The sequence below is a fragment of the Centrocercus urophasianus genome, unplaced genomic scaffold, assembly GCF_019232065.1.
Source record: "Centrocercus urophasianus isolate 14NV4802_14NV808 unplaced genomic scaffold, USGS_Curo_1.0 seq_10, whole genome shotgun sequence".
NCBI lineage: Eukaryota > Metazoa > Chordata > Aves > Galliformes > Phasianidae > Centrocercus > Centrocercus urophasianus.
In genome coordinates this window covers 78,737,121-78,754,320 of record NW_024884142.1, presented here as the reverse complement: position 1 = coordinate 78,754,320, position 17,200 = coordinate 78,737,121, and the positions used below count along the sequence as shown (strand labels likewise).

The following is a 17,200-nucleotide window of genomic DNA, read 5'->3' as shown; positions in this document are numbered from 1 at the left end:
TCATTTCCTTCAAGTTGTTAGAAGACAAAAAGCTTTCTGACTTCAGCACCTCATGCTTCTACTAGTACTAGACTATCTCACGGTTCAGAATCATTTAACTGTGTTATTCATGCTGTAATTCAAAAGCATACTACAGCATTTGCCCATGCTACACATCTCTTTTTTCATAATTCCTCTGTTTATCCTTGAAGAGCACTATGCATTCTGTACCTCTTGTTATGTCATTACCTGTAGTAGAGATCTGGCATCATCCACTCTGTCTGCACTGACATATTGAAGGAAAAGATCTGTGACAGGTCTGTAAATTCCAAACTGATTGGCTAGTCGTTCTGCCATCACGCCAACTACAAAATGATAGAAAATATGCGGAAAACAGAAAGGAAATAAGGAAACTCTTTGATTGAAAAGACACTTTTGTAAACTTTAGTGGCGTGATTTACGCTGACGGAGCAGATTTTACATGTAATAGCTCTTCTGTAGCATCTCTGTCTAGTCAGAATATTTAAATACAACTGCAATTAACTTACATTTTTCCAAAGCTGGCTCTAATCCTGTCTCAGACACCTTTCGTAACAAAAAGGAAATATTTTTGACAGGTTGATCAGGATTCTGTGCACCAGAGATAAGCAGAGGCTCAAGGTATTCCACTGCAGCATCAAGGTCATTGCTAGGAAAAAAAAATATTAAACTGGCTTGATTTCTGAAATCAAGATTTCTAAAGCTATAGAAGCAATTATATTTAATTTTTTTTTTTTTCCATTAATGCTATACTTCCCAGGAATGGTTGATTACCTACAACTTCTTTCAGATATTGTGAAAGTGAAGCCATTTATGACTGAATAGATAAATTATCCTGTAAGTCAAATTTTTGAATTACCTTTGACCTTTAAGAACACCTAAGTAATTTTCTTCCCTAACTCAACAAAAAAGAATTCTACTTAGCTGCTTTATAGAAGTGTTCTGTAAAGCCAGAAGATAAAAAATCAAAACGTTAACAGCATCTGAATAATTAATAAAGACAATGTACGTATTTCTTTATGCTATTCAATTAATTATTTAGGCAGCTCTTCCCATTTATGCCTTTTTTGGATGCAAAAACTGATACTAAATACCATCTGGCCATTACCTTTGCCTAAATGCTTTCATCTTTAAGCACAGTATGGAGAATGCTAATTAAATACTGTAGGAAGTATTCATTTAAGTGAAAGCTATACTTCCAGCATTTTTAAAAGTTCATATGACAATATTTCTATCAGTCCACTCTAAAAACAAATTTAATTTAGAAAAGAAATCAGAGCATAATAAATACTTTTAGGTGAAGCAGAAATCTATGGAAAATGCTTTGAAAATGACATCAGATACGCAAACTTAAAAGTACTTGTAAGAACTTTGCAGCTTTTCATAGTTTGCGAGGCGCAGCTTGCAAGATACATGACAATATGTAAGGTGCTTGTTATTTATGCCTCTGCTAAATGTTTTCATACAGTTAAGCTAGATTTGGTGTGGGAGAAGAAAAGTTGATGCTGCTTAAACTGTATCTGCATATAGTGATTTACTTACCTACTTCTGTAGCCAATCTGATGGAGGTTATGAACAAGTCATGACTTTGCAAGCCTTGCGTGACATGGGAATATAAAAAGAATATGCAGCTTTGGAGACCAGCCCTGAACTACCTCTCCTCTCTGGATTGTTTTAACTTTGGAAAAAATCAGTTCAGTCCTATTGTGTCCAACAACCACTTGGATCTAAGTATTTTCAGAATTCAAGTTCCTTATGGTTTTCCAGTGGCTGAAAACAGTGAGCTTACTACTGGGACCAGCTGGCAGAGTTCTCCTTCAATTTATATCATCTTGCTTTTCCAGACACTACAGTAAGTATACTCTCTGGTCTGGCATGCCCAAGGCAATGAGGTATCTCTTACACACTACACAGTTATTTAGCTATTAGACAGAGGAGCTTTTTCCAATGAAACTGGTTTGAAATAAAAAAGGAGGATACATAGGCTTCCTTATCTGAAAAAGTTCATAGTACTCACTTTCCATAAAAATGCTTCTCTCATGCAATTTTAGGGGAAGGATAAACTCAGTAGGGTATCATCGTATCCACTAAAATAAAAATGCTAGATAGAATAATACTGAATTAAACATTCAAATGAAAGAATAATCCAAGTCTGGGGATAATTGACTTGATGGAAATTGTAGCCTAGAACAGCATAGGAGATAATTATTCCTCAATTATTCAATATTGAAAAAAAGTGTAAAACTATCCCATAGAAACAGAACTAAGCTGTCCCATTTTGAGGTTAAACACAATCATATTTTATTATTTCAGTTACTGGAACAGGTTACAGCTTTTGTTTCTGGTCTAATGTAATGTGCATACTCTGCATATGCAAAGTTCCAGATTTTTTGTACATATGGATGAAATAACTCTATTTGACATGCAGATTTCATAGAGATTGTCAGCAAACACCAAGTAGAACACATCATGTGAAGTGCTAAGTATCAAAGCTAACTACACCAAAGATGACCTTATGATCTCCCAAACATCTCACAGCCATTCCCTATACCACATTAAATGATTTCCAAATCCCAAATGTGTTTGTAAAATAAGATCAGAACAAAATTCAACAGCACAGTACTCAGCCTGGATTTTTAACATCTAGGATAGTACAAATGGAAAAAAATGAAATTGAATATTAGTGATTATATTCCAGGGGAAGTCCTAGAAACACTTACTTCTGTGTGTGAGCCAGTGCAATAGCATTAGAAATTAGGGAGGGAGATAAACCAATCGATTTTGTGATGCTTTCCACCATGTTTTCAAGTGCTTTTAAGTTCCTCAGATCTCCTTTCATTGCTAAAGCCTGAGTAAGCGCAACAACTGCTGGTCTAGAAGGCAACAAGCCACTGTCAAGCATTCCTTGGAAAGCAGCAACGGCATCTAATGAACGTGAAGACATAAAAGAGATTAAATTCACATCTTAGTTCAGAAGGTAATTATGCTACTGGTATCATTATTCTTACTTTTTTAGAAACTTGTATAGAAAAGAATTCTTGTGCTGAAGCACTGCCCCCAAACTGTGATAGAAAATTATAACATCTACACAAAAAACTTCCAACAGCATTGTAGGATACAATACTTCAACATTTGCTCAATTAAAAAAAAAAAAAAAAACAACATTAAAGTAAGGCTGACATTTAATTGTTTTATTTTAATGTCCAGCTCAGGGGAAGCAGTGATGTCACACATCTTCTCTTATGACCCCAAAGTCAGAATGTTCGTGGTTTGCTTTTCTCCAAACAAGCTATAATGTATTTTCTTTAATGGAAATTAAAAAAATATTGCATACTTAAGAACTAAAATATTATTTGAAAAATTACTTCACTATTGAAATGTCTTACATCTAATATTTTAAGTGTACAACAAAACTTTAAGTGTTTATCAGCAATTGTAAATAAAAACATGTGATATGCTTCCATGCAGAACAAAAAGCAGACTAAAAACTGGACTGTTACCTCCAGAACTGATAAAATGATAGCAATCACCTATGTTAAAAACACCCCCAAATCAGACTTCTGTGTGTCACAAATTCCCACAGCCCAACACAGATGCAGTCACTCTCATTTATTCAACAAAAAATTCACGTCAATTTACATTACAGATGAGCAAAGACACAGAGTGACATGCCCCTCTGGTAAAAATCTCTTACTCCTTACCAGCAGAGGCAGGATTAATCACAGATAATAATTATCATACCAAGGGATAACACTTCTAACATAACATACACCCACTTGAACTTCACAGCATTAACATTCCAATTCAATATGCAGGTACTGCAGAAACCAAATATTACCTTTTACAAGAGAGGAAGAAAAAACATCCTGTATGCCTAACCTTCCTTCCCATCACATTTCCCTTCTGACCCTTTTTTTTTTTTTCCCTTTTTCTTTCTCTTGTGTGGGGAACATCAGAGGCAAGATTACTGAAATCTAAAAGTAAACTTAAAACACCACACATGTAAAGTTCATGTTGTCTTCTCCCACTAAGTGTGGGCCTCCCTTAAGCTTGTAGCACAATCAGCCTTCTTGGTAACGAGGACAGAGAAAGACTTGGAAGTTGCATGTATGCAGCACTACTTTTCCTCCTTAAGCATTCATTACTAATCTGAATTCATAATGTAATGCCTTCACTTTTCAGTACTTAAAAGCAGCTAATTCTGCTTCTGAAAGTCTACCATTTACCTTTTAAAAACCTTTCCTCTAACTTCCACAAATTCCATACCACATAACTTAAATTTTGACTCTTAAAATAACCCGAGTTCTTGCTGGAAGATATTAAAGCTATTTTGAGGATACTCAGGGAGCTAAGTAATTTATATTATTATTAAACTGTACCACATCATGTAGTAAAGAAAGATGGTGAACTCTCTGAGGAAGTGATAAAGCATGCAAGTTTCACAGAAGTGAAAACTCAAGAGAGGTATGTCTGCCATCACAAGATACAGGTTAAATTGAACTCACTATATTAGATTTCAAAAAGACTTTGCTCTGAAATTGTTGAGCCTCAGAAAACGATCAGCATGGTCAAAACATTTGGTAGCTTGCATTTTCAAGGCTTCACTTAAAGAGAAGTAATTATCTTTAAAACAGAAACAAGGATGAGTTCTAAACAGTCCAACACATTACAAAAAAAAAAAAAGCTCGTTCAGTGCACAAAGTAAAGGAAAATAAACTAATGCAAGCTCATGCAATTCAAGAGACTTCTTGAAAAACTCTCTATTGTGTAAAAGGCAACAATTCTGGAGTATAAGTAATGAGAGGTTTGAGGTGGCAAAAATCTAGGATTCTAGCTGAAAAGAAAGCAGTTAAAGGAAGATGACCTCAAAACAGACATATCAGTGATATCTGAAGAAAAGTAGATTTGGAGGAGCAATATTTAGGATTTGAACTGGCAAAACTTAGTGTTATACCAGAGAGAGACAAAAGCTGAAAATTATAAAAGGACTGCTTCTAAAGCAATGCCTCATATCTTATCACATTGGCCATAAAACTCAGAGGCAGATGTTGGTGTTGCAGAAGAAGTAGAACCTTCCCACCTATATTCTGCTACATTGTATTGCCATGCTACAGAGGGCAGCAGAGAGACAGTATGACAAAATGGTATCTGCAATACAAATGCACATGAAAAAAGCATGTGTCATTGAAAGCAGCACCCACTGACACTCTTCGACACTTACTGAAACTTTATGGAGACCAAACAGTGAATGTGAACACAGAGAGACAGTGGCTGCTATGTTTCAGAACATACAACAGTGACAGTGAGTCACCTCCACTGGTGGAGGTTTTTGCAAATATGGCATGCGGGCTCTTGTTCATCACTGGTAGTCACCTCCATTAGCTGTGCATTTTCACAGTGAAAGAGAGTGCCCTGTAGCTGAGAATTTGCTTCGTCAAATGGTGTTACTGTGCCCCTGTAGCTGAGAATTTGCTTCGTCAAATGGTGTTACTGTGCCCTTTGTATCTGTTTGTTGGTTCCATGGAAATAAACAGGAGACACTACTTTAAGAGTGACCTTCATAACAAAATGAGGCATAGGATTTAGGTGAAGGATTTGAAAGCTGCAAAAATCAGACTTGCCAACGCAGCAAGTAAAGCAATTGCGTTCGCCATAAATACTTCAGTTGATGACACCAGGCAGTGACATCAGACTGAAATGGGAAAGGATCACAAGGTGATCAGCTGCAGGAAAGAGTGAAAGAAGTATCTAAATGCTTATCCTGAAGTATTTCAATACATCCAACATTACATGTATATGGACTACTTCCGCTGCAGAGCGGAACACTCTAGGCTGCAAAACTACCAGCGCTGAGAAGTAAAATAACACAACTTTGAACATGACCCACCATCTTGTTGTGTACCCTCACACACTCTTCAGCCACCATTTCCTTTTCTACCACAATTGTTACTTTAAAAAGAAAGTCAACCTTACTATTTTGTTACTGTTGGTACTGAGAACTATTAAAAAGTATTTGATTAAGTTTTTAAATCAATATTATAATCATTTAGTGCACAATCATGCACATTTAACAGTCAATTTAACTCATCTGGTATCTCACACAAGCACCACAATATGCAAGAAACAACTGCTGGGAATTGTTTCAGATGCTCTAAAGTATGTTAATTTCCAAAGCAAAATGACTTGTGCTGTGAATTTTAACGCACTTGAAAGCCTGTACTTTCTCTCGTTCTGGAGCACAAATTTTGCATGTCTGAAGAGCTGTGATTCATCTTAAGAAAACCCATCTTGTGTTAAATGGAATGGAAACTGGACTAAGTGGTCAAATGACAAGTACATTCATATTCAAGCTGTATTATAAATGCATGTACAGTAATTTACGTCTCTCAGCTACCACAAAAGGCTCTTGATAAGCAGGTAATTTGCTAAATGGACTCCTTTATCCAAGTATTCGAAGGGCGTTACAAGAAAAATCTGCAGAGGCATTAATGTGACGTAAAGGTCAAGCATTGTGACATACCTTTCAAATAATCCCGCCTAACTTGCGATATGATGAGGAGGCTGCTGGCAGCACTGTTCAGTGTGAAGCCCTTGATGTGGGTCTCAGCACTAAAAGAAGCAGACATTTAGAAAGGAATTACTGACATGCTTCTGATACGATAATAAATGGTTGAGCACCAAGGTGAAATTATAAAAACTACTGTTCGTATGTTAAAAATATTGCTGCAAAATATCGACCTGGAGACAGCTTTTGTGTTATCCTGTCAATGGTTATAGAAGGATAATTTTTTTTTGCATTCTGACAGATGACAAAGTTGGAAGTGAGCAACAAAAGAAACAAAGTACAAGATTTTTTTTAAACAATCGGTTCAGATTCTTGAATGCTGACATATTAGATGACTAAAATAACTGCATGCCCTGCATTGTTCTGTTGTATCCTAAGCTGGATACTTTTTCTTCTTTTTTCAATAGTCACCATAATTATAAAATGTAAAACTATTCTTTCAGCAATAAAAATGAAACATTTATTTTCAGCACTGTATATTTTAAACATAAACTAAAGCATATTATGAACTAGCACCATATCATTTGGTTGATTAATTTTCAAATTTCTGTCATCTAGATGTATACGGTTTTTTAAAGCGAATATACTACATTTGCTGCCTTAGCTGTGTTAAAATTGCATTTGGCTTATCAATTCTTTATCTCTGATAATACTGCAGTTCACATACTGGCAGTAAAGAGAATCTTTAATAACAATGCTAAAGCTTTTCTATCACTCGGGAAATTAGTCAAGAGAGACTAACCAGTCTTCACATTCACCTTACATTATAAAATTCCCTCCCTGCTCCTCAGTGACGTATAGCCGCATTTTTAATCTATGAGGATAACTTTACAAATGTTCATTTCTAGATTACAAAATCTCTACACAGAAAAGGGGGGCATTGTCATTTACCATATCAGCAATCAAGATAAACCTCACTGATCATCTTGTGGCAAACAACTGAGCAGCCTACCTACTTGAACTTTGGGCTGAGCGGATTGGGAGGTAAGCAGGGTCATTGCTAAATTATTCTCCTCAATCCCAAGAAAATCCTCCACATAGTACACAATATGACTATCCTCTCAGTCACTTTCAGCCTCCCAGGCTCACAAATGCAGTCACTGGACTCAGGATTTTCTTACTCTCCCAACCAATCCTCTTAATCCCTGCCTAAGCACCCACTGCTCAGTTCCGCCTTTTTTTTTCTGCCTTTGTCCCATCTGTCAAAGCCCTTAAGTCAACAATTCATGCATGAGACTGTAAATTACACATAACAAAGGATTTACTTTCTCCAATCTTCCAATCTTTAGTGTGATTAAATAGATGTTAGCTACTATTACAGAAGTAATCCATCATTCCCATACTCCTAAATTTCTATTTAAAACTTTGAATAAATGCAGTAAATATTCCTCAGAACAGTGCCAGAATGGCAAAGCAACCAGGATTGGATTGACCAACAGATCAGTAACCTCCTGGGTTGATTTCTGTGTACAAGCTTGTATTTTATTTATTTCCAAATGCAGAGCAAGAGTGCAATTTCCTTCTACCACATCACCACTAGCTCATGAAAGTTTCTCAGCGCTGTTAACAGCAAGGAAGATTTAAAATAATCTAACCTTTTAAAATACATGAATTACTTATTTTGTTGTCTATGCTAATACTCATTTAAACCCTCCCTACACATTATTTAAATTTAAAGTTTGGCTACTAGCAGAGTAAAAAGAAAAATATGTTCCCTTATACAAATGAAGAAAGCTTTTGTGTATCTCATGAAAATATTGGGAGTTGCACAAGTTTCAGGCCACTGCACACGTTTAGGCTTTGTAGGAATAATCTCTTTGTAATATAAGGTTGGTAAAATTGCCAAGCATGCAGAAATGTGTGCGAAACATACACATTTGCTATTTCAAACCAAGTGCACACAAAATCACTTCCTCTATTTCAGTGAATAATTTAAAAACTAACAGACATTTCAAAATGCTTGAGAAAAGCATGATTTTATTATTACAAAAAGAGATACACAAATAAACACTGTAAACACTGCTAATAGTAAGCATTTTCTGTCTTGATGTAACAGTGAGATGTTATGGGCTTTTTAGAATGTCATTATTTGGCATTTCTATGCTACGAGATTGAAAATGAGAGCTCTGAAAAGCACAGTAGTTATTACTGTGGTTGGCTTTGACCAGAATCTCTTAATAAATCGCGTTTTCCTTTTTCCTAAGCATCTTGAGATTCAGAAGCTTCATCCCTAAAAACACACTTCAAACTTCTTTAGTCTTTAACATTTTTATTTCCTGCATTTTGCATCCTTTTAAGGATTACCAAAATATCTTATTATCTAAAGCAAGAACTCAGAATCTTCAATATCAGGAACAAAACACTACATCCTCTCTGCTCCTCCAATCTCCAAATTAATGCTTACAATACACAGTATTTTGTGCATATTCCTCACAAACATGTTTGAGCCAGGGAGCAGAGAAGCAGCGCACACACACATCTTCAATAAAAAGTTTAAACTTCTTTCCTGAAGAATCATTCATGGTATCTATTAAAAGTTTTTCAAATGTTTAACAGATACCCAAACTTTTTCAACATTCTTTGTACTTCCAAGCATCCATTCTTTGTACTTCCAACAACTTACCAGTTATTCTCCTTATTGGGAAACAGGGAACACTATTTAATAAACAGTTTAAGTTCTTCCTTTATATAAGCCATATATTCAAAAAGCACAAACATTTCTTAATATAAAGCTTTGTTACAAACACTGAGTTGGAGAATTGTTGCTTGCTTCTGAATGCAGAATTTTCAGTGATAGTTCATTGGTCTAGACAATTTTAAAAAAAATATGAAAATAACAAACAGCTTTTTACACTATATTGTTCCTGGAAATCATAAACTAAGTTGACTCTAGAAACTGTTGAGATTTTCATAGTGTCCCATGCATCACATAAATTATTCCTACAGGCACATTCTAATTCACTGTATTCAGTCAGAGAACATGCTAGATGAGAAACACTGTTCCTGTTTTAGCTGAAGAAACCGAAGGGACTTAAATTGCTATATTTTTATTCTTCTTAAATAATATCAATAAAATATGATGACGATTAGTACTTATTTTGAATTCTATAATCTGAACAGAAGACACACTACAAGCTACCATGAAAGCAAGTGGTGTGCCTTGCAACTCACTAAAGGTTAATTTGATTCTGATGAATCTAATAATGCACGACAGCAGGTTGGATTTATTTCAGAAGCGTAAGAGTTGGATCTAAGGTTTATGGTCATCTCCTAGCCACTGGCAAAACAGTCAAATGTACCACTTTGCATTTGGCAGGCAGCCAGCTGCCACAGAGTTTGGATAGGGAAGGGCACCAGCAGGGATGGGGATTGAGGAGAAGGCTCAGGGGCAGTTCAGTGAAGGAATCTTGTCTGTTTGGATCTTGCTATAAAGGGGAAACAGCAGACTGCCAGAAGGGGAGACTTTCAGTTCTGATGCCAAGTGCATTTGTTGATACTGTTAGCTAAAACGTGTTATCAGCAAAACATGCTGTCTCTCTAGTATGCTTAATACATAGCACCCTAGTGCCTCATAAGGTAACGTATTTCATAACATAACTCCTAGTTACCAGTCATGACCTGTTTTCCCATTGACAAAATACGGACTTTGCTGAAAACAATGCAGAAATGATTTAAAGACTGAAGGAAAAAAAATGATCAAACAAAACCTCCAGAAACTCTAATCAGCAAAAACTAACAATTTCAATCCTCTAAACATAGAAGTGTCTTACGTGTGCTTCACTTTCATGGCTTCTTCAATACAATCCAGAGATAACAACGCCTTTATGAGGGTGTCATAAGTACGATACTGATAGTCACTCTTCCCTTGGCTTTTCAGAAAAACATTGTAGGCCTCTAAAAAAGAAAAAAAAAGCCCAAATGAAGTATTGTATTATTATGATACTGCTTGTAGAAAAAAAAATATTTTCACTGAAAAAAAGGTCCCTCAGAAATCCATTCATCCTCTTACATCTTTGAAAGCAAAGCTGCTGGTAACAGCTAGTTCAAAAGTGCTTGAATATATCAATCAACTAACACATAACTCCACAGAACAAAAAGTTTGCTACTGCTGGTTTATTATATATGGCTGTCGCTTATATACCAACACAGTCAGCTAGAAGGGGGAGACTCAGGATTTTTAAAGCAACACCTAATTCTGGGGTATACAGTTACAGTATCTGGTGCATGATCACAACAGCATTTAACAAATAATATAGGAGGTGATTCCAATATGGGGAGATCAAATTATTTGGCTACGACAAGATTTATACAAAACATACAATTTACAAATATACAGATATTTAACAAGTAAACTACGCTGCGTTTGTTTGACTGATTAACAGTTTTATTTCATGCATTCACAATAACTGTCAGTGTATGAAAAGATGTTACCAAAAAGGGGAAAAAAAAATGATAAGCACATTTTCAGTCATTTATTTTTCTGAAACAAGATTATGCAGCTATAAACATGCAGCTAAGACTGCTTCCTAGGCTATAGCATACACTAGAAAGCGGTGCGAGGAGCAAGTGAGCTTTTACATCTAAAACTGACTGCATTTTTCCTATAATAAAACATAAATATAAATCTCTTCGCTAATTCAAATCTAATCCACAGTTACCTTTAAGCAACTTTTTAGAAATACTTACACTATCACTGCAAATTTCACAGGTATGTAGTAAACTATACTTTTTTAAACTTTGAAAGGAAAGATGAAGATTGCTCATTTGAATCTTATCGTCAGAAGAAGCATCACACTAATGGCACTTACTACACTGTGCTGTGGAATTTTAAACCAACATTCCCTCAAGCCTAAGTGCTTGACATTAAACTGTTCTACTCAAATTTTTTCAACCAATAAGCATACATAAAAACTTTCTGAAATGCAGGCACAGAAGTAATCATGTATAAAATTAATTATTAATAACAACACACAATCTCTTACACTGAGTTTTATAATAGAGCTAATATTGCCATCCCAAATCTACTTTGGACACTTTAAGCTATATTAAATATTGATGAACAGATAATGGATAAGAATGCCACAGTAAAAATTAAGTCCACTTCCATGTATGTGAATCCCATGTATATGAAAGATATGGAGAGAGACACAAGAGAGATGGAGAGATAATATGATTGATGTCTGACATTACAAAAGCGACTGCATTGTCAACCAAAAGACCAATAAAAACAACAACAAGATGACATAGAAAAGGCCTGGGAATCCTCCCCCACGTTCACTTATCAGTTTGAGGTTAATGCTTAGCCTACTGCAATGTGCTGAATTCTCTTGCCTGCTCAGGTGCTCAAAACCAGCATTTGTACAGGAGAGTTCATACCGAAATCCGGTGGCTTTCTGTTATTTGAGATAACTGCAGAATAGCTGCTTTTGTTAAGAAAAAATGTAGGTGAATGGTAATGTTTCTTCTTTCTACTTGTAAAAGTCTACTTTAACTCTGCTTTTAGATTATAAAAAAAACCTCTTCATGCTTGGAGACTCCTAACGCCTTTAAACAGAACACGGATTTCATTCCATGTTTGAATATTCTTTACTACTATTTGGATGGAGTTCATCAACCACCAGTGGACATGATATCAAGCATGTATCAATGACCACAGTCCACAAAGTATAATATCTGCTTCATGGAAATATCTGTAAATATTTTTCTAATTATTAGTTTCATGAAGAACTGATGAAATCTTGGTATCAGTTCTGTTTTCCTTTTTCCAGAATGTTTCGTTTTGTTTGTAAATTCCAACCTATTTATATTAAATTTTCTTAACTCTATATTGCAACACAGCAAGTAGCATGTTTCAACTACACCCTGGTGTACTGAGACTTATGTCCAATTGGGTATTATGAGCTTATTACTTTTTCAGGTGCCATCTAAAATTACTGAAGTATATTAGCAATCAAGACAAAAATGTCTTGGTTTCAGAACCATATTATGTTATACCACCTATTTTAAGTAAAAAAGTATGTCTAAAAAGTGACAACTTTTGAAGAAAATTTCAGCTTTCAAGACAAGCAAATTTGTTTCAGCAGCTGTAACTGTCTGGGATATTACACAGTAATGCGATTCCCTGGAGTCAAGTTCTCATACCGCAGAATCAGGATAAGAACAAAATCTGATTTTGAAAAAATAAGGTGTTTCAGAGAGCAGACTTTCAAAACACCCTATGACAGAGCTGCTAAGTTTGTTAATTACATAACTAGATAGAAGTTAAATATTTTTCCTATCCAAAAGGTTCTAAAAAAAATTATATTCTGTCCTATTACATTCATATCAGAACTGTATCATACTAATATACAGTAGTGGCAATTTAGTTGAAGACACAAAGAACATTTTTTCTCTGAATTATCTGCTTCCCCTGTTTTCAATACTCCATACCAGCTCCTGTCTAGCTCTCCTGTTTTGAGCAAAAGAACAAGCAAGAAGTAATTTATTGGTAGATTCTGCATCAAATGTCATCAACAACAATTAGAACAATTAACAGTTCATATTTTTGTTTCTAACTGGTTTCCCTTCCTCCAAAGTCAAAGCTATATTACTTTGCTTCTGTTCTCCACTTGATAATTTCTGGTATTCCCCACATACAGAATATGCAGAATCCACACTTCTAATCAGCTTCCTGGGATTCAATGTAGGAGGATCATTTTACTGACAATTGAAGGTAGCTGCATGAATGATTAACAAATTCTTCTTTAAAACTCATAGCTTAAAAATCAGTGGGTCCAACTTGTAAAACACATTGATAACACCCAGAGTAGAAGAAAACCAGACAGCCTGTATTTATAAGCATTTATAATTTAGCAAAATAAATTATTTTAGCCTATTTCATTCTATTTCCTGATCTCTTTTCAAGTAAGACCAAGTTTTCTATCATAGACTATGCAAAGAAAATAAAAATTTCCAGAATATTAAGATGCTCTGCACCTTGGCAATGGTAGAAATGGCCCAGTTATGCTAGTTCTCACTCTGTGACAGGGTTTTTGAGATGAGATGTATAAAAAACCACTTTCAATTACTTCAATAAGCACAGACTGATCTGGAGGAACTTAGGTAGACTCCTCCTTTTCTATATACAAAGGCAAATAAATAAATACCTAAGCATAAGTTAAATCTGCTTTATTAAGCCAGGGAAGTTTCTGCAGAAAAGCTATTTTTTTTCTTGTAGTAAAAGATCTGAAATGATCTCTCAAATAAGGCCACTTTATTTGTTGAATGGCACCGAGATGCCCAGAGGTTTGGGAACAGTAAGCTGTGGGGGTGCCGATTTTGATCTTTTCTTTATAGTCTTTGCATTTCAGATCAAAAAGACACATGCTTTTCGGCACTCCCTTCCTTCATAGGAGGAAAAGTTTCCCAATTCTATGGAAAAATGTGGACAACTAATTGTAAAGAAGCTAAAGATGCCAAGTGACATATTAAATTGTTCCTTCAAACAAAAATAGTTATGCAACATCAACAGAAATAAAAAAGACTAATATATAAAAGCCTCAGAGGAAGACAGCTATAGAATAGTTCAGTTGGTAGGAACCTACAAAGATCACCAAGTCCTGCTGCCTGACCAAATCAGGGCTAACCTGAAGCTAAAGCATAATCCCAAGGGAATTATCCAAATGCCTCTTGAATACTGATAAGACAGCCCAATGCCTGTTCCAGTGTATCATCATGCCCACAAAAACAGTGTCACTCATGTCCAGCCTGAGCCTTCCCTAGTGAAGCTCAGTGCCACTCCCTCACATCCTGCCAGTGGTTCTCAGGAATAGAGCCCAGAACCTCCTCCTGGCCTCCCCTCCTCAGGGAGCTGCAGGGAGCAGTGAAGCCAACTTCTAGCTTCCTTTCCTTCGTCTGGAAAACCCGACTGTTATCCTCCTCTCCTCAGAGGACATGCCTTCCAGCCCTTCTGCCAGCTTTGTTACCCACCTCTGGATGCTTTCAAGGACCTTAACATCCTTTTTATATTGTAGATCTTTGAACTGCATGCAGTGTTCAGAGTGAGGCTGCACAAAAGCTCAATACAGTGTGAGAATCACGTCTTTAGAGCAATGATAATCTCCATAGCATAGATGAGATTAAATTAGATAAAACTAATGCTTTTCGTTATCAAATCTATGTCTTATATGATCAGATATGGTTCCAAAATCTATTTTAGATATCTGGTCTTCTTTCAAGACTTCAGTGGCAGTAACAAATCCAGAATCTTTGAACAACTGCTTCTATTGGTTAATTGCCTTCCTATGAACACGTCCCTGCTATTTTACTAGAAATCTGTAGAGAGAAGAATTACTATCATGTCTCACAACATAAAACTTGCATCCAAGCAGTAGACACCTGAAACAACTGTAACACCTGAAATAGCAAAACAGTATTTATCATTGACCCTGCGTATGAAATTAGTTTCCTATTTTTCATAGCTATAGTCACAAGTCTTGAAAATGCGTTTAAGCAAATATTACAAATGGCAGGCTAGCAATACTTAAATGTTTTTAAAATTCAAAACGTCAGCATAGGCTGACTTTCAAGCATACATTTAGAGTCAATAATTCAAAGGACACTAAATATTTTTGCATATGGTTCTTTCAACTTTTGAAGGAGAACATTACCAAGTAACACTGTTAGGTAACTTTTCTAACATACTAGCAAAACAAAAGTAAGCAAACATCCATTGCTCAATATTTAATCAAAATCTAAATCTTAGAGCTAAGAAACAGCGATTAGGCAGAAACAGTGGATTCGTCTTACCTTTTGCATTATTATTCTTGCAAAGCATCCTTATTTTTCTTTCTTCAATATTAGAAGATCCTGGGCTTCTCGTTTCTTCTTGTCTAGTCTTTAATACAAAATTAAATTACTGTAATCCTATTTGTTAACATTTATCAACTGAAAGATATATATTCAGCAGTATTGTGAGCAAGCAAAGTTACACTCTGATTACCTTAGGTACCTCAAACGGGACAACTTGACCATTTTTCTCTAATATATCAGCCAGTAATCTCAGTGTTTTCTCACGAGGAACAACATTTTCTTCTTGAATTTTAGTCCAAACAGCTTCAGCTCTTCTCCAGTCAGAGTTGTTATCTGAAACACGATTCAGGTCTTCAGATAAAGGCAAATTTAAAGTATACATACATATCTTAAGCCACATTTTTGGAAAATACTTCATTGTATGTATATGTCTGCATCATATAATCAACCCGAAAAATTCCAAACTGCTATTACTCCACGGGAGACACTAGATGAGGGAAACAAACAAACAATAACAAATAAACCAAAATATTGACTTTAAGGACTAAATTATCCCAATCATATTTTTAAGCTCAGGGTATTATGGCAGTAAGCGGAGGAGAATGGAGTGTCTTTGACAGCTTTACATGCGCTTGCTTTGGACTTCACAACTATAAAATAGATGCTATCAACTACAGCAAATTCAGCCATCAATAGACAGACATGGGGCTTGAGGACAGGTAGTTGAAAAAGGGGGGTTTAGTACTATCTGCAGATGAGTATGCTAATGGCAGGGTGAGTCTAATTGCTGCCTTCAGCTACCTAACTGACAGGCCTCAGAAGTGCTCAACATTGTAGGAAAGATGACCGTTAAAAAGTTGCAGAACATCAAACCTTGGAACAGGTTATTCTTCAATCTCCAACTCCGGAGAAACAAAACACCTTACTTGACAAGGCCGTGACCTGATTTTAATTCAAACTTGTCCTAACTTTGGGAAAGGATGAGATCCAAACCCCTTTTTTTCTCTTATTCTACAGCTTGAACTAGATAGTAGGTGTACTGACTTGTAGATATCTTAAATTGTGGCTAACGTGCCCAATGACAACTCTCTACTGTACTTGTGCATAGGGCAGGTTTGATAAATAGTTTAAAATGGCTGAAAGCAGGAATGTACATGGTTTTTGTCTTCCATGATGACAGAAACCCACAAATGTTTTCCACTTCTTTGAGTAGATGGAATTGGTTTTGTCTTTTCAAAGAATAGTGAAGATTTTGTGTGACAGACTTTGATAAATTCTATCTTCTTAGATTCTCTTCCTAGCAGGCACACTGTCACACTTAGTCACTGCCAGAGGTGAACAGGATGATGGAGGAGAAATAAGAAGACTCCCTCCTGTTGAGACTATATTGCTTTTCAGGCCAACTTGATTTTCAAGGATGAACCAGTATGTGCAAAGCCAGAAGTAGGTAATACTACAGTTTGGTTTTGAAGCTTTCTGAGGCTGTTGAGGAAACACAAAGAAACAAAAATGACAAAAATTCTCTGGCCATTTTGGTGGGGAAATACTCATCTCCTCTGTTTGTGGTTAAACAAAAAGAGGAAGCAGCCTCTCTTGTTGCTTTACTAAAATGGAGGTCTAATAGTGTTTTATTTAGCATGATAATACTGCTAGTTCTAGTCATCCAAAAAATATGTGAAGAGCAGTCTAAAATTACATCAAGCTCAAATGCAAGCTTTCCCACTGCCCAAGATATCAAGTTGCTCAATATAAATACAAAATATAAGGTTGTTTAATTTTTCTGAGACACATAGAAATCCTCATAACGCTATTTTAAAATGACCCAAT

At 35.7% G+C, this 17,200-nt stretch overlaps 1 protein-coding gene across 1 annotated transcript in view; it reads right to left on the bottom strand.

The window, feature by feature from the left end:
* LRPPRC (leucine rich pentatricopeptide repeat containing) overlaps positions 1 to 17,200 on the bottom strand; it is an 87,269-nt gene that overhangs the window by 9,111 nt on the left and 60,958 nt on the right. Inside the window, exons 28-34 of the mRNA XM_042810390.1 lie at positions 15,564 to 15,706; positions 15,371 to 15,458; positions 10,354 to 10,477; positions 6,539 to 6,627; positions 2,739 to 2,943; positions 528 to 667; positions 229 to 344 (exon numbers count right to left, since the gene is read on the bottom strand). Coding sequence (XP_042666324.1) covers positions 229 to 344; positions 528 to 667; positions 2,739 to 2,943; positions 6,539 to 6,627; positions 10,354 to 10,477; positions 15,371 to 15,458; positions 15,564 to 15,706 — 905 coding nt within the window. The remainder of the gene's footprint in view (positions 1 to 228; positions 345 to 527; positions 668 to 2,738; positions 2,944 to 6,538; positions 6,628 to 10,353; positions 10,478 to 15,370; positions 15,459 to 15,563; positions 15,707 to 17,200) is intronic.